This window comes from Salvia splendens, chromosome 17 (genome assembly GCF_004379255.2).
Source record: "Salvia splendens isolate huo1 chromosome 17, SspV2, whole genome shotgun sequence".
In the NCBI taxonomy this organism is placed as follows: Eukaryota; Viridiplantae; Streptophyta; class Magnoliopsida; order Lamiales; family Lamiaceae; genus Salvia; species Salvia splendens.
Window position 1 is genome coordinate 23,710,184 of NC_056048.1, and position 20,307 is coordinate 23,730,490.

General features: G+C 37.7%; 3 protein-coding genes and 2 non-coding genes across 6 annotated transcripts; 1 reads left to right on the plus strand and 4 right to left on the minus strand.

Moving 5' to 3' along the window:
• Window positions 1–1,427: 1,427 nt before the first annotated feature.
• LOC121775606 lies at window positions 1,428–1,588 on the minus strand. Its single transcript, XR_006045158.1, has one exon. It is a non-coding gene; the product is annotated as a U1 spliceosomal RNA (small nuclear RNA).
• Window positions 1,589–2,678: 1,090 nt separating this feature from the next.
• LOC121775616 lies at window positions 2,679–2,839 on the minus strand. The gene has a single exon (XR_006045167.1). It is a non-coding gene; the product is annotated as a U1 spliceosomal RNA (small nuclear RNA).
• Window positions 2,840–6,703: 3,864 nt separating this feature from the next.
• On the minus strand, window positions 6,704–7,811 carry LOC121773965 (short-chain dehydrogenase reductase ATA1). Its single transcript, XM_042170877.1, has 2 exons — window positions 7,733–7,811; window positions 6,704–7,658 (listed from the first exon to the last, which is right to left on the minus strand). Exons 1-2 carry the CDS (start codon window positions 7,777–7,779, stop codon window positions 6,809–6,811), a joined length of 897 nt encoding a protein of 298 aa, XP_042026811.1. The 5' UTR covers window positions 7,780–7,811; the 3' UTR covers window positions 6,704–6,808.
• A 3,991-nt stretch (window positions 7,812–11,802) lies between these two features.
• On the plus strand, window positions 11,803–13,765 carry LOC121774734. Of its 2 annotated transcripts, XR_006044986.1 has the most exons (6): window positions 11,803–11,977; window positions 12,064–12,113; window positions 12,300–12,405; window positions 12,510–12,568; window positions 13,457–13,572; window positions 13,682–13,765. XR_006044986.1 is itself a non-coding variant. In XM_042171608.1 (5 exons), the coding sequence occupies exons 1-5, from the start codon at window positions 11,873–11,875 to the stop codon at window positions 13,506–13,508; spliced, it is 372 nt and encodes a 123-aa protein (XP_042027542.1). In that variant the 5' UTR covers window positions 11,803–11,872; the 3' UTR covers window positions 13,509–13,765. The 2 variants fall into 2 exon arrangements, 1 of the variants encoding a protein (XP_042027542.1); XM_042171608.1 differs by having other exon boundaries at window positions 13,457–13,765.
• A 2,820-nt stretch (window positions 13,766–16,585) lies between these two features.
• LOC121774733 lies at window positions 16,586–18,698 on the minus strand. The gene is made up of 4 exons (XM_042171607.1): window positions 18,413–18,698; window positions 17,394–17,517; window positions 17,239–17,311; window positions 16,586–17,081 (listed from the first exon to the last, which is right to left on the minus strand). The coding sequence occupies exons 1-4, from the start codon at window positions 18,438–18,440 to the stop codon at window positions 16,815–16,817; spliced, it is 492 nt and encodes a 163-aa protein (XP_042027541.1). The 5' UTR covers window positions 18,441–18,698; the 3' UTR covers window positions 16,586–16,814.
• Window positions 18,699–20,307: the final 1,609 nt, after the last annotated feature.

Sequence of the window (20,307 nt, forward strand, 5' to 3'; positions counted from 1 at the left end):
ATATTCCTACTCAAATGAGAAAGAGATGAGGTCCAAGAGAGTCCTCACTCTCCTACGGTTTTGATTCAAGAAAAATATTTCAACATAAAAGGTTAATCTAAAAAATATATGGAACCAAACCAGAAAAGGGAAGAAAAATATTTGACAGTAATATGGGGAGGGGCTGCGCGAACGGACTGGCACAAATTATGACATAGGCTCGACCACTTGGACCGACCTTAGGTGGGCACCCCGCCTAAGTGCACTGGCATATCTACATGGGAACAAAGGACAAAGAGGTACAGCTGTATCCCCAAATATTTCTAATAATATTATATAAGATTCGGCTAAATGTAATTGGAGTGGATGGCCCAGTGGTAAAATTCCGAGTATATCTCGTGCTGCACCCAGGTTTGAGTCTCCTCTAGAGCTTTTCATAATTTTATGTTCTCCTCTATGATATAAAAGTTTTTTTTTTACCTTTTATTATTACTAATGCATTAAAATATTTAATGCCTTTAATTTTTCTTATGTAACATTTTTTATTTTTCTACTAATATATTTAATTTTCTTTATCTTTTCACTATTCTCAAGCTTAATTCCTTTTAATTTTTTGTATTTTAAAACATTTTTTTGTAATGCATTTAGTTTTTATTGTGTATTTATTGTCCTTTTTAATATATTTGGATCATTTTTCAAATATTTTGTAATGTATTTTAATCTTCTTGTAATAAATTTTATATTTTTATTTTTTGTATTTCTAATACATTTTTAAAATTATTGAAAATTTTCTTAAATAAGCCAAAAGATGTTTTGTCATTAAAAATAACGCACTTTGCAAAAGCTTAAATAAATTATCTCTAATATATAAATATAAGAATTTTCATTTTTGACAGTTGAAGTCATCCAAATAAAATATAATGAAACTTTGTCAAAAAAAACAATGACAAGTTAAAAAAAGATATTAACCGATTCTGAAGCTGGATGATGTAAATATTTATCGTACCCCAAACTAAAAATCCTGGATCCGCAATGGAGGTCACCAACCTAGGCCATAGGCCTTAAGGATCACCCATCAACCCTGTCCAGGTAAGTACGTATCCCAACTCCACTCGTCGCCTTTTTATAACCCTTATCTTTTCCTTCTTCTTTCCAACCAATGTGGGACACTCAACATCACAATTTCCTTTTGCAAACAAATTCCATGTGCTAGGCATATAAAGAGTTAGTCTGCTAGAAATAAATGGAGTAACACACATTGTTTCACTACTTCCACCAAACCAACCAAGCCTGAATTTTATAGAACTTGCTTGACAAAATCATGAGCCACTTTATCTAAAGCCTCTTCGCAAACGGCCACAAATTTTCTCAACCATCTTTTATTAGATAGAAAAACTCTAGTAGTAAAAATCAGAAGAGAGGCAGGAATAGATTTGATTAGAGTTTAGGCAGGGGCTGCGCGAACGCAAGCCCCCTCTGTCACAAATTATGACGCAGGCTCGACCACTTAGGCCGACCTTAGACGGACGACCCTCCTGAGTGCAATGGAAGTCACCAATCTAGGCCATGGGCCTTATGGATCACCCATCGACCCCGTCCAGGTAAGTGAGTTCTACGCTGCTACTCGCCCCTCTTTTATATTCCTTCTTTCTTTTTTATCTTCTCACCTACCGATGTGGGAAACTCTTTTTGCTAATAAAACTCTACACCCATTCACTTTATATTTCTCATCCTTATGTGTGAGGACTACTCTTATGATCTTATCACTATCAAGTAGGTTTTATTGCACAATCTGATTTTATGAAGAGATATGCAAAAAACCTTATGATTTATGACTTGTATGTTATGAAAACTCTGCATCTCAAAGAGTTGTGATCTGTATCATCATGTCACAGCTGATCATCAATTATGCTCAAAGAGTAGTAATTGTGTAAGAGAAAGGTACACACTTTTGATTCTCTGCTCCTAACTCTTTTAATTCATACAGCAGATACAAGGGTGGTGTTACATTTTTCACTCCAATAGCACTACTACTAAAGATACTTTGCAAATTATTCCTAATCGGCAGATTAATAATCGTACGGAAGTATGGTGATCGTTAATCTACATCCTAAACACCAACAACACAATTTTGATTGCCTCCTGAAATTATTCAATCTTTCCAACATGTGAAATGCTTATAAAGATTAGACTAGACAGGATAATACAATTTACATGGACAACTCAAGCATCTTTTTGCAGCCACTCTTGACATGTATATTCTTGGTTTTAGAAATGCTTATAAAGATTAGACTAGACAGGATAATACAAGATTTACCTACTTTCTAAGTTCATTGCCTTTGTGCTTTTATCTCATAGCCAAGCAACAAGAGAGAACATAATGTTGTGCCTGGATGGAAAACTATGCCTGCATAATTTATCTTCTGCCATGGTCTGACTGAAGCTGAAGAGCTAATTCATTAATTCAATACCCCATTACCAAGATCGCTTAATTCAATACCATTACCAAGATCGTTTGCAAACGTGTCTGCAACTAGATTAGTGATCCAGGACATAAATGTTTCGGCTGAAGCTGAAGAATTCATTGATTCAAATCCAATTGAATCAAGAAATATTGTATTTTTGTACAAAATGTTAATATCAGAATCCATTTCGAACCAAAAACCCAAACAGGCTAGAAAAAGATTAGACTAATATGAGCAGGGGCTGCGCGAACACAAGCCCCCTCTGGCACAAATTATGACATAGGCTCGACCACTTGGGCCGACCTTAGGCTGACACCCCTCCTGAGTGCAATGGAGGTCGCCAACCTAGGCCATGGGTCTTATGGATCACCCATTGACCCCGTCCAGGTAAGTATGTATCTCAGTTTCACTCCACCCTTTTTTATAACCCCAGTCTCTCTCCCTTCTCTCTCTCCCACCGATGTGGGATAGTACTACTCAACATCACAAATTCCTTTTGCAAATAAAATTATACACCCATTCTCTTCTCCACAAATCCTTAGAGCACCCACAATGGGGCGCCTGATGCGTGCCATCATCCTCGGGCGCGCCCGATGGCTCCATTGTGGGTGTCCGCCCGATGGCACGCCCTACGCCCACGCCCTAAGCTTCGGGCACGGAAGAAGCGCGGACGATGGCCTATCGTCCACGCCATCGGGCACCATTGTGGGCTCCACGGACGATGACACGCGTTTTTAATTTTTTTTTTAAATGCTAAATTCGAAAAATTTGTATAAATACCCCCTACCCTGGCTTCATTTGTAACATTTCATTTCACGATTCCACTCTCGAAACTCACATCTTCATTACTACGAAATGGATTCAAGTCCCAATAGTCCGATGTTTAGTGGTGATGCGCGTTGGCCGGGTACGGACCCCGACGAATATCGGCCGTTCGACGCCAATACGGAGTACGATCCCGAATTCAGTATGGAATTGTATGGTTTGTCTGACATGGAGCCGTCTCCAAACCGACCAGCCGCGCCGCCGCCTCCACCGCCGCCACCCCATCCGCCGCTGCCGCTGCCACCCCCGCCAAAAAGAAGCGGATCCGACACCGTGCGTACAAGTTTCCACCTCCGGCAACGAATGAAGAGTACGCCCCCGGCCGTACGAACTACAAGCCGGATGAAACCCTCGTCTTGGCTAGGTGTTGGGTGGATATATCGGAGGACCAGATATTCGCCAACAACCAGAAGCAGCTTGCGTACTGGGAGCGCATCGCCGAGCGCTACAATGAGGCGAAGCCGCCGAGAGCGTACAAGCGCCAACGGGAGTAGCTCCGCAAGCACTGGGATCAGGTGAAGAAGCAAGTCAACCTATTCGCGTCGGAGTATGAGAAGTGCGCGAGGGAGCAGGGGAGCGGCGAGAGCTTGAGCGACGTGCGCGATAGAGCGCTGTTGTCGTACCAGTCCTTCAAGCATTTGGGCATCTAGGCGCTCTTGAGGGACAAGCAGAAGTTCCAAAAAAAAAAAGAGCAATAGCTTGAGAAATAACCTAAGGTAACAAAAAAAAAACAGCCAGCAATTTAGTATAAAGAGTGTAGATGAATAGTTGAATAGATAAACTCTAATTTTTTGCTTGAAATGCTAAGGTACCGAATGTTGTCACAAATTTTTTTTTAAGGAAATCATCTTAATGGAATGCATATGCTAACTTTTCTTAAATTGTTAACTTGTTAACTCACCAACATAGTGTATTAAAAATGTCAACACAATCACATTAAAATATCAACATATATTTGTGTTGACATTTAAATATTAAAGTCAACATGATGCATTAAAATATCAACTTAAATTTATGTTGACATTTCAGTATCATCGCGTTGACATTTTTAATACACTATATTTATGAGTTAGCAATTTAAGAAAAATTAGCAACGGATCACACTCCTTGAAATACATTACAAAAGAATATTTTATGTAACAACACAATTGTTTGGAAGGAGTGGAAATAAATGCATCTAAACTAAATTAATAAACAAAATGAAAATAAGCATGACAATAAAGATGAAAACAAAGTGAATCAATAGTGCATATGGAGTATTTTGTATTGAAAGTAATGAAAACAAAACACCAAAATTCAGTAAAAAATAAAGTAGGCAGCAAAAATTTTATAATATGGATGATTAGTTAGGATTTCTCACTAAAATGCATCAAATGGCTCCAAATAGATCTATAATAGAATGTAAAAACATGATATTGGGTAAATTATGAAATTGTTTGGGAAAAAATTGTAGAGCAACGATATGTATGTATCTTCGTTTTTCGTCAAAATACACAATTAGGTGTAAATATTTTTAAAATTTCTATTTTCAATAAATGTTAATGTTGAAGAATTACAGAAATTTAAATAATTAGTGGGAAACTTTTATGGTGTTATTTTATTAAACAAACGAAGTCGATAATTTGCTACTCCATATACTAAAAATTGTCGACCGTTTGAAACACTTTCAAGAATATATAACTATATTATTTATATACTCCCTCCGTCTCTGAAAATTTGTCATTTATTTTCTTTTTCGTCTGTTCCTAAAAATTTGGTGCTTTGATTCAATAAAAAATTGAATCTTCGATTTCACAATGTTTTGTCAGAGTTTTTTTCGTATTTTCTTTTAGCATAAAACTAGAAAATGAAAAAGGAAATATTTTAATAGTATTACCCCAAAATAAATAAACTTGAAAAATTCTTTGCACGTTTTGTTATAAGTTTTTTAAAGGAGAAGATTCCCCTTTAATTTATTTAAAAAACATGAGTCATGTAATCTTGGATTGTATGCAATGCAAGTTTCACTAACGTAAATTTGTAGATTATATCTTAACAAAGTTAAGGTCAATTTCCGACTTTATAAAAATTTGAAACAATACGAAAACAATGTGACTTTATTTCAAACAATATAAATCAATTTAAATTTTCTTTAAAAATATTAAAACTCACTTCTTAACAATATTATAATTATGGATGTTGGCTATACGTATGAAGCGATATCACTTTGTATTCATAGAACAAAAATTAATTTTATTTTGATATAATAATATTAAAATTTAGTGTTATTAATAATAAATAACTATATATTCATTCAATTAATAAAAATGTCGCAGCTCATCGCGCTGGGGCTAATCTAGTTTATATTGAATATTGTAGTTAAATTCTACATTCACACTGTTGGAATTAGAACAGATTCATAGAAAAATAAATAGAAAAATAAATAGCGCAGAATAATAAAAGAATAGCTAAAGAATAAATGGGAAGTAATTTAAGTGAGAGGAAGAAGAGAAAAATTGAAATATTTCTGTTCCAGACTAAAATTTTTGATTGAGAGATGAGTGAGTGACTGTAGGAGAGTGAGCAAGGGTATTTATAGTGCTACACTAATTCTAGTTTTTTTTAATTAAAATAATAGTGCAAAGTTCCCAAGTTTATTAATTCTAGTTCACTCTAGAACTCTTCAAACTAATACTATCCGCCGGTCATTAAGAGTCTCATTTCTTTTTGGTATTATTAGTTTTAGGAAATGTTAAAAAAAGTGACTGGAAAAAAGTTAATGGAATAAGTGTTCCACTTGCATATATTAATTTTAAATAAAATGTGAGTGGAACGAGTTAGTGGATTGTAGGGCCCTATGACCATTTATAGTAAATATGAATCATAACTACTATTCGCAGACGGACTAAAATAGAAAAACAAGACTCCTATTTGCGGACGGAAAAAGTATTCTTTTATTTATGTTTTTGATCTAGAACTTTCTAGCAAAGTCAATGCGATTTACTTGTGAGACTGAGAATAACTTATTTTTGACTTGTGGTGATTTCATTCATTCTTGTTGGCGAAAGGTGATAACCGTATTGAGGATGTCCAATGCATACTTTGGTGTCACTAGTCAACACATACATGATACATCTCCGCTTTCAATCTTCTGCTATTTCAGAACTTCCGCATTATCGACTAGCGGTGTAGTCTTATTTTCTTCGACATAAGTCTTGACCCATGAGATAATATCTCATACTAGTGCTCTAGTCCCTATATTTGTTGTCATTTGGACTGTCGATACTATTAATATTCCTAGAAAAATCCATAGTAAGATATTGGTATTTCTGACACTAATTAAGTAATGAATGATGTTCTCAATCTTTGATTGTGAATCTTGCAGGATCATCTGTTGTGCAATATTGCATAGCATGGGTTGTTGTTCTCTAATACAACAATAGAAAATGATAGGATATACATATAAATAAAATGCAATAAATCCTTTACTTGTTTTGCAGCATCAACATTGACAGTCTGAGCATTGTATTTGTATGTGTTTGATACAAAATCATACACTACTACTGATCATGTGTTTCCAGGTCATGTGGTTGTATGCTTTTATCACCCTTGGTTTGGTATATGAAACTCATTTGACTGCTACCATATGTGAAACCTCCATCTATAACTAGGTTGTGCCCTGTTATAAATCCTGCATTGTCGCTTGCTAGAAACACCACTGCTTCGGCCACATCCTCCACGCTCCCTCCCCTGCCCCTCAACAGACTCCCCTTCTCCCCAACGATCTTGCTAACATCTCGAGGCTGCAGATTCTGATCCCCGAGGAATCTCCGGAAGGAAGACATGAGCATCTCCGAGGGCACTCCATGTGGTGACACGCAGTTCACTCGAATCCCGTGTATCCCCAACTCACAGGCACTACTCTTTGCCACTCCAAGAATGGCAGCTTTGGACAAGGTGTAGGCATGTGATGCTAGGCCTCCCATCATGGCTGCTGAACTCGACGAGCATATGATCGTCCCTGCAATTCTCCCCTCGATCATGGCCCGTGCAGCGTGCTTGATCCCGTGCACCACTCCATTGAGATTTACCGCAAGCAGGGCAGACAATTGTTCCATTTTAAGGCTTGTGATGCTCCCTTCAGGGCCAGATATACCAGCATTGTTGAACATTATGTCCAGCCGCCCCTTCCAGCCCACGGCCGCCTGGATTGCTCGCTCCACGTCTCGCTCCAAGGAGACATCACAGTGCACGTACTGCCCTCCGATTGCAGTAGCTAGTTTTGCTCCTGCCTCGTCTAGTATGTCAGCAATCACAACATTCGCCCCGTTTTCAGCGAAGGCTTTAGCCGTTGCTGCTCCAATCCCCCTCGCGCCACCAGTTATCACCGCTACTTTGCCTGTTAATAATCTTGTTTAACATGAAGAGAGAAGTCACAAATAAAGAAAAAAAAGAGGGCAAAAATATTAGTGTATTGTACTAACCTTTTTGAAGGTTGTGTAATGTCAATTGTTCTGTCTTTTGATTCCATTTGATTGTATAACTCTTCTTGTTTCAATTCATGCACTAATATATAGCTAATTCTTGTAAGGGAATGGTTGAGTTATTGCTCATGCACACCTTTTTCATTCACAATAACAAATTTCTAACCTCTTTTTACTTACCAAACTACATTATAAAGTAGGTGAAAGCTTTCTTAGCATGATTCAGTAATGAAAATATGAAAAGTGGAAGTAATTATATTATAAGTGTGATAGCATCCAATGATAATGTCATGATATGATACACATTTTAACGTGACATATTATACAACCACAATATGTTAGACAAAAGCTAACAAAATGAAAAGAAAAATGAAATCAATCGACAATCAGACAGGAGTGGTCAATGGAATTTGGGAGGAGCCACCGGTGGTGGTGGAGGGGCGTCGGGAAATCTTGTGGTCGGCTGCAGGCGGTGGGCGGGCCCCGCAACAACGCTTCATGATGGTGTATAAAAAGGTGAGGAACCAGAAGATCCAAGGAGCGTGATACGAGTATTCTATCATTATTAATTAGTTTAGATATATTAGGAATTTGCATATCTTTTCTTATATTTATTTCTTGTTCCATAAGCTAGTATTCTAGTATTATAAAGAGGACTAGGTTGTTATCATTTTACTCAGAAAATCAATATATGAAATAATATACTTTGGCTTAATTGCTTTTGCATCAAGAAACAAACCCTTAAGCTGCCGACAAGAACTTCTCGCGCTCAGCTGCAATTTTTTGCCGTCCAATTCACGACCCAACGTTGGGCGCTCGACAAACGACGACATCTCGTTTCTTGATTTTGCGTGGAAATCGACGTTAAGGAATTAGGTCCTTAACAACCGGTGCTTTCATCCAGAGCTCACCATGACTGGATCGGATGAACGTATACCGCCGACGTGGCTCCTCACCGGAGGCAACACGCATGTCCTGATCAAAGACTCTTCGCGCCGCGCGTCCACAAGCGCACGCGGCGACAATCGGCCGCGATATCCGCGGCGCGATTTCCAGGCGGCCGCCGAGGCACCGCACGATGTGGCAGGAACAGCCGTGATTTCCTCCACCGGGTTGGAGAAGATCTTGGCGCGATTTGACATAATGGAACTCAGGCTGGAGAAGTTGGAAGCGCCGCGCGTTCCCGAACCTGATCCCCCCGATTTCTCGGACGAACTTGATGACGAGGGGTATCACTCCCCACGCGACGCTTGGGCGGCAGACGACGGTGTCCACCGGCCTTTCATCCACGGTCGTCGACGAGGCGCTACCCATGCATTACATAGGCGCGACGACCGTTTTCCACAGCAGACCGTTCATCGGGCGCCGTACCGCGATCGCCTCAAGCCTCGGCACCGCACGTGCTGGGACAGGCCGCGGGTCCGATATCTGGGGGGATGTCGACACGAGTTTTCGGGGGTACCGCCACCCGACGTCTTGGGACTCACCCCTTCCTTGGCAAGATCACGGTACCTGCAGGACGGAGAGACCGAAAGAGCTTTCCATGAAGGCTACTCACTTCGACGGATCGGACACGACGAATTAGATTTCGAGGGTCGATTATTATTTCGACCACCTGGGGATGGCCGAGTCCGAACGCCTACACTATGTGGTTATGCTGTTTCGACCACCGGCTGCAGAATGGATATTCAATTACCGTGAGAATAACCCAGTCGTGACGTGGAGGGAATTTTTGGAGGACGTGCGCCACAGATTTGATCCGCCAAAAAAGTGCATTCAGTTGCGAGTGTCAGATTACAAGCCACAGCCACCGACCGGATGGCCCATGCGACAACAACTGCCGCCCTTGCATCAGCCCACCTGTTGGGACCCACCAAAACAACATGAATACTCGTCACATGAGCCACCAACACATGTGGATCCCCTTGACTATGTGTTTGTAAAATTCGAACCTTTGCCGTAGCCACCACTGCCGGATCGCTTTCGGAGTGAGGTAGATAAGGGCAGATGTTATGGAGAGGTCATTACTCACATGCATTCGCCAACACGAGACGGCGACGGGGAGCTGTGTGATTCAGAGGACTCCATATTAGATGCAGAGCTTTGTGATTCAGCGAACTCCATATTAGAGGCAGTAGCAAAGAAGCTCATGGATCGTGGCTTGCCTAGTGAGAATTGAGGATCTAGGGAAGGTAGAGATGGCAGACTCGAAGACCAACAAGTTCCATCCTTTGATGAAATCTACCCACCGTGCAGCCCGGATATGAGTAAAGAGACGGAGGAAGAGGCATTATTAGACGATGTAGAGGAGGTTGATTCCATTGAGGAAGTGAAGAAGGCTGTCGTTGCTCGAGTGACATCCCAAGATGTTATTGAGAATTGTTTGGGTGAAAGGGAGAGTTGCATGATAGTGATGTTGCAAGAATGTTTCAGCGACCGACATTGCTTGCCATCGATGCACGGATGGTCCCGCCGCGAAATTACACGGCGTGTTTGGGAGTTCGTGGACGTGTTAACAAGCATCACGTTTTAGCGCTGAATTTTGACGACTGTTTTGATCCTACCTTGATGATTTTTGATGGAGAAGGTGAAGTGACACGTCCAACTATTCGGTATGCGTTTGATCCAGGAGGAGACGCCTCGCCAAGCTTTTGCTTTCAACTCTCGTCTTTGGTTCGTGGTTCCCACCTTGAGGATAACGTGGATTTTAACCGTGGGGGGGTTGATACGAGTATTCTATCATTATTAATTAGTTTAGATATATTAGGAATTTGCATATCTTTTCTTATATTTATTTCTTGTTCCATAAGCTAGTATTCTAGTATTATAAATAGGTTGTTATCATTTTATTCAGTCAATCAGTATATGAAATAATATACTTTGGCTCAATTGCTTTTGCATCGAGAAACAAACCCTTAAGCTGCCGACGAGAACTTCTCGCGCTCAGCTGCAATTTTTTGTCGTCCAAGTCAGGACCCAACGTTGGGCGCTCGACAAACGACGACATCTCGTTTCTTGATTTTGCGTGGAAATCGACGTTAAGGTCCTTAACAGAGCGGCGATGAGGAAGACGGCGGCAGATTGGTACCACGGCAGCGAGAGGCTGGGGACGAACACGTAGAGGAAGAGGAAGACGCCGCCGGTGGTCACGCATAGGAAGAACACGGCGAAGATATTGATTAGGCATTAATTAACTCTATAAAAGTAAAAAATATTAATTCTAGTAATCTTTTATGAAACTATTTTGTCAATTATAATTAAAATAAAACTTAGCGATAAAAAATTGTTGGATTGAAGGTTAGATTAACACTCGACCGTGTATCCATAGATTATTTTGTTTAGTTATTCAAAATTTTCTATTCCAAATATTTTATTTTTTTAATGAAAAGTAAAAAATTATTTGATTGGAAAAGGTTGAAATAAATAATTCAAAGAGTCCGTAAAGGATCGAAATTAGGTACATCACAAAAAGTTATTTCGCACCCTTAAGTAAAAAAATTGGTTTAGTAACAGATTTAATTATGGATAGTATTCCCTCAGTTCGGTTCTTTATAGTTGATGCATTTCTTTTGAGTAAAAAATTCAAGAAAAATTATGTTAAATAAGTTAAGTGGAAAAAAATAAAGTAAAAAAAATTAAGAAAATATAACGTACTAGTAACTAGTAAGCAGTATTCGTAGGTGGTGTTCTGTTTCCTAGATAAAATAGTACTAAGATATAATCTTGAGTTGTAAGATTATTTTAGTTGGGGGGTTAGTTATAACTGATTATCCCATTATTATTAATCTAGAATTGATATGTGAGATTGAATCTCATGATCAAAACACACTACATTTTAATCCCGAAATACAATTTTGCAAACCGAACACTTCTAGTAGATAAAGAATAAAGTAATATGAGTTGTGTTGTTTTTTGTTAAAAAAAATTGACTAATTTAATCCAAAAAGAATACGAAGTAGTATCACTAATTTTTCTATCCATGTAATGTAAGTAATGGCATTTTATGAACCATTTGGTGTATATTTAATTATTTTCAATTAATAAATACATTTGCTGCAGTTCGTTAATTAGTTACTCCAGAATAATGGTATTCGGTTTCACTAGGGATTGGACAGAGCGTAAAAGATTCAAGAATCTAAGATGGTTGCCTCCAATTACGCTGCGAAATTTTATGTGATGATAGTTTGCGCCGTGATTTTACTCACTTCCGATCTAGTTCTTGCCAAGTCTCGATCCCCCATCTCTGTAAGTCCTGATTCTTCCTTTCTTTTCCCCCCAAAATATATGTGTAATCCGCCCCTTATTTATCGGGTTATTCTCCTTCTTGGCAGGACGCGGAGACTCGACAGAAGAAAAATGATTGCTATGCAGACATTGAGAGGTATTAATTTCTCAAATCCCTAATTTTTCCTTCGTGGGGTTGCTATTTAGTGTTCCGGTATTTATGCAGCTCTCACGCTTACATGATTATGTTAAAATTGCGGATGATTTTTTTGCTTTTTAGTCGTTAATTTCACTTGTATCTGATTCTTGGTCCAGTGCATTTGATAAAAAATTTAAATTGCAGTGGATTGTGGGGTGAGCAATGCACGTCTTCGACTATTGCTAAGGAGAATTGTGCTTTACGATGCCTTTCGCCGATTTGTTACGAGCTGATCTACGAGAGTGATCCGGTGAGGGTTTTACCTAACTTACTACCATCTATGAAAAAATCACTGATTGTGCTTCTGGTTATGGATTTCTGGTGATGAGTTGATGTGTTTCTTAAACTTTGCAGCTGGAAGAAGGGGAGAAAGACTTTACTAGGAGTTCGGAGTATAAATATTGCATGCATAGGTATAATAACTGATGCTTGAAAATTGTTGTTGAATATGAGATGATGGTCAAGGTGCACTGAGGATTTTATGATTTCAATTTCTTGATGGTCTTACTTGTCATTGCTTGTGGAATTATGCTCACTGGTTTCTGGTTTCACTGTGATAGTATGTAAAGGATGAGTGTCTCGGCATAAATTGGAAATACTGTGCTTATGCACGATCCACTATATGCAGTCCTTGGGAGCTCATACTATAGATAACTCTAAGCTTACATTCTCGTGTCCTGTAATTCCGCAAGAAATAGTTGGAAAGATGTTTTCTGCAGAATAATTCATGTCATTGTGAGTCCAGGTTCCGTAACATCTGTATGCATAAAGAAATTTGATGATCATGGTCTTTTCAACCTAGGCTATCTCGTTCTGGTATAGCATGTACGGCTTTTTCTTGGGAGAGCGTTTATAGGCATGGCTGTGATTGTGAGAGACAATAAGTCATAGCTAGAGTTGTTTGGCAAGGTGAATGAGAACTGAGAAGAGTTTGCCATATGAAAAGAACTTTAAAATTGCATTGGTATAAAAAAAATATTATCTGCTTAGTGAAAATTAAGCTAGTTGCCGTATTACACATGGATCACGGGGGTATTGGCATGCTTGGCCGCAGTAGTACTTAGTAAAGTGAACCTAAAACATGCTAAGGCAATACAGTTTGTTACTTGTATCTGCATTGATGAAAAGGAAAGTGGTAGTGCAATTGTTAGGGTTCATCTACTTGCACTCTTGTTTTAATTCCTTTTTTTTGGCCTCTAAATGTGTACCATAACAGAGGTTAACCTTGAATGCAGAGAGCTGTTAATCTCTGGTTGAGTGTGTTTGTTATCTTACTAGTAAATCTTTGAATTCAATGGCAGGGCATCTCTCGGAGAAAGCTTAGATGGCATTAGAGGATCGTTCAACCATTAGAATGTTTGATGCATGATGCATATATGGGACGTAACAGCAAAAACAATTGTCGTCATAGTAATAAGTAAGCTCTGTGGTTTAAACGGCTTATGTAGTCTCTTTTTTCATGTAAATTTCGTGAGCAGATTCAGCACTCTGTACACCTCTTGTTCATGGTTTCTTCTCCTAAGCAGAGTATTTTTAAAGTTGGTATCAGTGACGGATGTTCAGCTTGATTTTTCCCAATTAATAGGTGCTTGCGCCGTTTTACAGATCTATTTTTCTTCTTTTTTAATGTTATAGTATTATTAATTAATTAATTATATTATGTAGAAATCAATAGATTATATTAATTGTGATGATTGTTCATCTAGGTAATAAATAATTTTTCGACATTACCGATGGACATTAGTTCTTTGGTAATCCGGCAACTTCTGTCCGACGTTGGATTTGGGAACAAGCCATTTCTGATGGTTCCGACTGTCAGCATTTTGCCGGTATTGGTTTTGACAGTGACCATCTGTTAATAAATAGTTGTCTCGACAAGACTACAAGTGCACATACAAAGGTCGAATTTTGTGGGTGATTCGTTGGTAATTTTTGGATTTACTAACAGAGACATTCATCTGTAAATTCCTCATATTTAGTAGTGTGTGATGTTGAACAAAGCTTTAGTTGGTAATATGTGTTGGAGTGAATTGTAAGTCATTTATGCGAGTTTGTGTGGGAGCATGACTTGTAAACAAAAATGTGTGCAACGGTGAATCACCACCACGAAATGATAGGAGTATATAATACTCCGTCAATAGATGATCAGTTAACAAGGTTCTGTTTCTGATTTATAAATTACTATTAGTAAGTAATCAAAGATTATTCGACAAAAATTTACTCTTTCACTCGTACAAGTATAACACTATTTAATAGCTACAATTGTTATAACACTATTGTTTTCCCTTCCTACCAAGGCAATCATAATTCATAAATCCCGATTTCAGTAAACCCTAATAAGCTCTTCCCGTCAGGCGTTCAATGTCATCAAACTCGTCATCCTCCGACGATCTACGGAAGCAGGTAATTTGTTTTCAGTTCTTTTCTGCTTTGATTTTAATAGAAAATTATTCGTTGATGAATGATGATGGTGGAATTGACAGGTGAGAAGTCATGAGGTTGCTGTGGCGGAGCTCAATGGTCTTTCTTCCTCTCGGGTGCATAGGCTTTCCTCTGTCTGAAACGCTGCTCTTAAAATGTTGTTTTTTTTCCTGGAGTTTACAAGTTGAATGATTGTTCATTGATGAATTAATTACACGGATTTTATGGCTCAACGTAAAATGTGAACATGCTTATTTGGTGGATGGAGCCATCGTATTTGTTAAGTTTGTTTGTTTTTCCATTCTTCTTATTTTCATGAGGAATGATAGATAAGTAATCATTTCATGGGAAGAGTTTGTTATGTTTTTGCTTAGTATAGATGTGTGGTTGTTTTGTAGTTTGAGGTGTTTTAGGTCCTGAGATACCCGACCTTGGAATACTGTGTTTATCAAGCATTAGTGCATTGAAGAAATGCAGAGGAAGTATATTGTAAGAGAGGAGATTGGGATAATTACTTCATTATGCAACTTACTGTTGTGGTGATGGTTTCTGGTTATTTACTTACCTGGGAAGCCTTATCATGGTATGGAATGTGGTCAAGAAAAGTATGGTGTCATTTGGTGTTTCATATTGAGTGTCAACTATAGTATTAATGATTTTGTATGAAAGCTTTGTATGTGTTGAATAACTTCATTCATGATCATCCTTTTCCGTCTCTTGCAAACTTCGACTGGATTTTACCTTCTTCACATCACACCCCTGCCAACCAACCCACTGAAAAGATAGAGAGTGAGATTCTTCTTGATGAAACTTATTGTTACAGCAATCCTTCCTGGTTGGCTGCTGCTGCTAATTATGTCTACATTCCTCCATCCACCCTTGATATTTTCTCCAAATGTCTCATTTGATTTATTATTGAACGTGTGCAAATTGAACTATTAGTCTATTATAGATTCATAACACTGGTGTAGAGAACTGATCAGTCCTGCATGATATAGTGTGGCAACTTGTGGTCTAGGCTGTGCATAATGAATTGCATAGGTGACATCTTCCACACAAGTTTAGGTCACGGTGCTATATACATAGCATATAAGAAGATGTTTTTTCTATCTGTATGTGTGGAGCTGCATGTACTCTTTCACCTACATTTATAGTATATGAGTCAGGTAGTGTGGGTCAGGTGATATGTACATAGCATATAAGAAGATGTTTGCTCTAGTACACTGTGAAGTGCTGCTTTTTTATCGGAAAAGCAGGAAAAATCAGGGGGGTTAATAGGTTGATGTGCCATAATTTGGAGGTACATCCTCTTGTGTGGGACTCAAGAACTTTTCTCTGTTCCTATTTCTTGTTTGATGATTGCAATACTTAATTTTACAGTTTAATAATATTATTCTATGTAGGCTGTCTATCAAAAAAAATGGCAACATATTTTTCCGAACAACCATTCCGAAAGCAACTGCGTTTGAACAAAGTAAAGTATACCGTTGAGTTTCTGCATATAACAATTCTGTGCATATATGGCTTATGTATTAACACTGCTGTTTTTAATTATTGGGCAGAACAATTGGATGCAGCAAAAGCTAAGCTCCAAAAGCTGAGTTGATCTTGGTGTGATCAAATCCATGCACCTGACTCCTGACCTAACTATTTCAAATGATGTGCATCCATATATAGTCTTGATAAAATTTCAGTACCCAAGTTGTAGACTACAGTTTGGTGGAATACCATGTATTTTCTCTATTCAATTTCTGATTGCAGTGATTACTCAGTAGAAAGTGAAGACGAACAGGTTTGCAGATCACTATGAACACTTCTTCATAGCTCATTCAATTTGTCAATGTGTAGATACTTGTATTGCATATAATAAGTAATTTTCCAAGGCATCAATTTGTTGAGTTACAGTGTATTTTGTTAAAGTTGATTGTGTTATTAATGAAACTGTTTCGGCACCAACTGGGAGTCTGGGACCAAATAATGCTTCTACTATATTAAAATTTTGAGTTATATAGGGAGAGATCACCACAAACTGGGATGACATTATTTCTGTAACAAAAAGGTTCATCCCATAACTATCTGTGGAAGCAATGCAGCTTTTAAACATCGTACTTACATTCAACAATTACTACACCACATTTCCAACATAAAAAGGGTTTTATTTGCCTAGGATTCTATATTGTATTAACAAGTAGCAAACAGGCCATCTTCACACAAACTAGTGAAAAGAAATTGAAGTATTTATGATCTCTCAGCACCTTGTTGGAAAGCAACAACCACGAGGGTGACGAGGGAAGCGTAGACTGAACTGGGTATCTTCTCCACCACCTTTCCGACATGCGGGACGTTCTCAGTTGAGCGCTTTGTTAGCAGTGCCACAGTTGGAGCAACAGCCAGAGCAATGATCAAACCCTGACTTACCATCAAGAGTGTATCTTTTGTAATGCGGCGGGTGAACTTCACAAATTCTTCACGATCTAGCGCACCATCGCAGTTCATATCGCACTCCTGCAGAACATATGTTACACAAGATAAACATACGCATTTATTCAGTAGCTGAATGTGGAAGGTGGGAAAAACTCATGGATTTCTGGTTTAGATATGCTTTTCTGCAAAAAACAATGTGTATTCGATAGGTACATGATTGGAAAGTCTTATCTCATACCTCCAGCAGTTTGCGCACTTCCTCCTTTGTTGGGGGATCAAAGTGAGGACCAGGCAAACGCTTATTAATATCACTACAAAGAAATAAATATATAATTGAGGAACCTCAAAAGCAAATTACAACGATGTAGGAGGAACGAAGGCGAAGCTTCTCACTTGAATACTAGCAGCACACCAATGTATAGCTCTTCAAATGTCAACTTACGGCCCTCATTGTTACTGACACGGTCAAAAACTTTGCTACTGATATGTCGAATCTGTTTTTCTTTCCATTCTTTTCCTGCAAAATAGGGCAGCAAGAAATTATTTACATACATAACTGAGTTGTGACCCTAGTGAAACCATATTGCAGATTCAAGGCATTGAAAAAGCTCACATCCATACACAAACTTAACCGTTACATGAATCAGCTGGAATATAGAACACGACAATCTAGTAAAGGCAGCGCCTGAATAAGAAGATGTCGACAAGAAATATACCAGCTTGCCATCGCAAGGTGAAGCTAGTAAAGTACTTTCTTGCAAGAAAATGTATGATCACAACTCTGTTCTAACCTCAAGTTCCATGAATATTTCAGTGTGCAAGTCAAAACAACAGAAACTACTCTGTTTTCCACGCCGTTCCAAATATAATCAATAGTATATCATCACCCTGTAACAGAGTGTTGGGTGTCTATAGCTATTACATTATCAGTTGGGAATTGAACAGGAGGAGGCCTTCAATCACAGAAAGAGTTTCCACTTCCACAAAATCTCATCTACACCAAAGAAATCATGTAAAAAATGCCTGTTTATCAGCAATTATCTCTCTTTTTACAACAAATTATCTATCTTTTTACAACAAATTATCTTGAGTTTCTGGTTGCTCAAATTTGACATAGACAAGAAAAATTAGGCACGAGAATCAAAATAACCAAACATAGTCACCATAAGTATATGTTTCATCCAGTTTAGTACTGAAATTTCGACATTTTTTTCCCAAAAATGACGAATTTCATGTGCAGATAGCTACAAAAACTCGGCCTTTACACTACTTTTAATCGGTAACAGATTGAAAACATAACTCCCACAATAGATTTTCACTTGAAAGCCAAAAGCCCACACAAAAAAGAAATTAATCAGAATTCAATTCTCAGAAACACGCAGACAGGAAATTGTATGTGAATAATATTATACCTTGAATCTTTTCAAGAATTTGTCCCATGGCTATTGAGTGAGGAGGTCCGAGATTATGGTGTGAAGCTTCAGAAAGAGAAGTAATCAGCGTTTCAAAGTCGTTGGAAAAGACAAGGGGATGAATGATCTATATCATTTCGGGATCTACTCCACGTGAGATCTTGCCGATCACGAGACAGTTAAATTTCGTGATTATTTGTGTCACACTCACAATTTGGAATTATTAATTGAAGAAAGCGTAATTAAAAGAGAAATACCAAAGTGAGGGACGACAGACAGTGACTCTGAATGAAATACATATTCTTGTTTGACATATATACAATTGAGGGAGATTCTAATACGCAGTACATATTGTATATGAAGAATTACAAATTTACAATAAATATTCAAAAAAAAAGTTGAACTCAATTGATTTGTTTAAACATAGAATTTAATTCCATTTCGGCAAATGCTAATGAGTGATGATGAAGAATTCCATTATTTCGATTTCGTTTTCATTTTGAAATTGCATTGAATAGTAAATGTGAACTCTTTTCCTCTATATATTTATTGGGAATTTTCAAATCGAATGCAGGCATGATTTCATACTCCATGATTGATTTGAAGGCAAATTTAAGCATAAAGAGCAGCATGTTGAACTTGTTTGATATTCATTCTTATGAAACTGAGCTCGATAAAGTTGTAATAGACAGTGACGAATCACGATTTGAATAGAGTTATTTTCACCTGGTTTAAGGCCGAAAAATGTCAATTGTCGAGGCCAAACTGTTTGATCTTGTAGTATAATTGTATAGTACGATTCGGAGAAGTAAAAAGGTTAAAATCTAGAATTTTCCAAATTGGCTGAGACTGAATAATTTGTTCACAAAACAGCTAACAAACTGCAGTCTGTGAGTCAAACAAAACATTCGAACTCATGTAAACCACATTGAAACCATCAAACGAATTCCTCCGAATTCACATAGCAAAACATGATACAACAACTACTGAGACAAGCTCACAAACCTCTCCGATGTCAAGTCCATGGTGATGTCTCGCTCGCCCTTAACCTTGTGGCCGAACAATTTGGCTGCCTCATCAAAGGCAAGACCATGAACTTTAACCTCACAGAACAGAGACTTGTGGAGTTCAATACATGAAATGCAATTATAGAATAAGAATTGTGGGTAGAATAACGAATAAAACTGTGAATGTTAAAAAGGATGAATTAGATTCAGATAAAAAATGATGTGGTTCAACTAAGCTTGATAGGTTCTATAGATGGTCTAAGAAAATTTACAATTATGTATGAATGGTGTGGTGTGGTCCTCGTATAATTTATTACTATCCTCCACAAAAAATAATTTTGATACTTAATAGTATGAGTTTTAATGCAAATTATTGAAATAAGAAAGAGACCGAAAGAAAAAGTTATTGAAGATAGAAAATGAGACCCACTATTTTAGAGAAAAAACTTCCTATACATATATAGATAGTGGACGACGTAAAATAGAAAAATAAGACTATTTTTTGTGGACGAAGATAGTAATATTATTCACCTTATGTGATAATATATAGATTTAAATTATATATAATTCTAAAACATTAAAAATTAGGTAATTTTAAACATTGCCCTTATTTTACTTCAGTTTTAAATTGGGGTAACCGTCCCTAATTTCATAAATTTTGGTCGAAACATACTTTGTAGCGAATTTCCATATGTTTGTTTTCCTTAAGTTAAATTTGTCTTGTCAGATTATGTAGATAAAAGAAACGTGTTTGTAATAGGTGTAAATAACATTATTTTGGGCATTATTTGAGTTTTAAAATCCCTATGAGAAACTCAAATACACTGCATAAATTTATATTGCAACCAAATTTAAAGTTGGTAGAAAATACTATAGCCAAAATTTATA

Bases quoted from the DNA above. Each gene is read 5' to 3' on its own strand.
- LOC121774734 (XM_042171608.1), top strand. From the start codon at position 11,873: ATGGTTGCCTCCAATTACGCTGCGAAATTTTATGTGATGATAGTTTGC. The intron at 12,406-12,509 runs GTGAGGGTTTTA...TAAACTTTGCAG, and splicing joins TGATCTACGAGAGTGATCCG to CTGGAAGAAGGGGAGAAAGA. The intron at 12,569-13,456 runs GTATAATAACTG...ATTCAATGGCAG, and splicing joins TATAAATATTGCATGCATAG to GGCATCTCTCGGAGAAAGCT.
- LOC121773965 (XM_042170877.1), bottom strand. From the start codon at position 7,779: ATGGAATCAAAAGACAGAACAATTGACATTACACAACCTTCAAAAAG. The intron at 7,659-7,732 runs GTTAGTACAATA...ATGTTAAACAAG, and splicing joins ATTACACAACCTTCAAAAAG to ATTATTAACAGGCAAAGTAG.
- LOC121774733 (XM_042171607.1), bottom strand. From the start codon at position 18,440: ATGGGACAAATTCTTGAAAAGATTCAAG. The intron at 17,518-18,412 runs GTATAATATTAT...CCTATTTTGCAG, and splicing joins AATTCTTGAAAAGATTCAAG to GAAAAGAATGGAAAGAAAAA. The intron at 17,082-17,238 runs GTATGAGATAAG...TATGTTCTGCAG, and splicing joins AAGTGCGCAAACTGCTGGAG to GAGTGCGATATGAACTGCGA.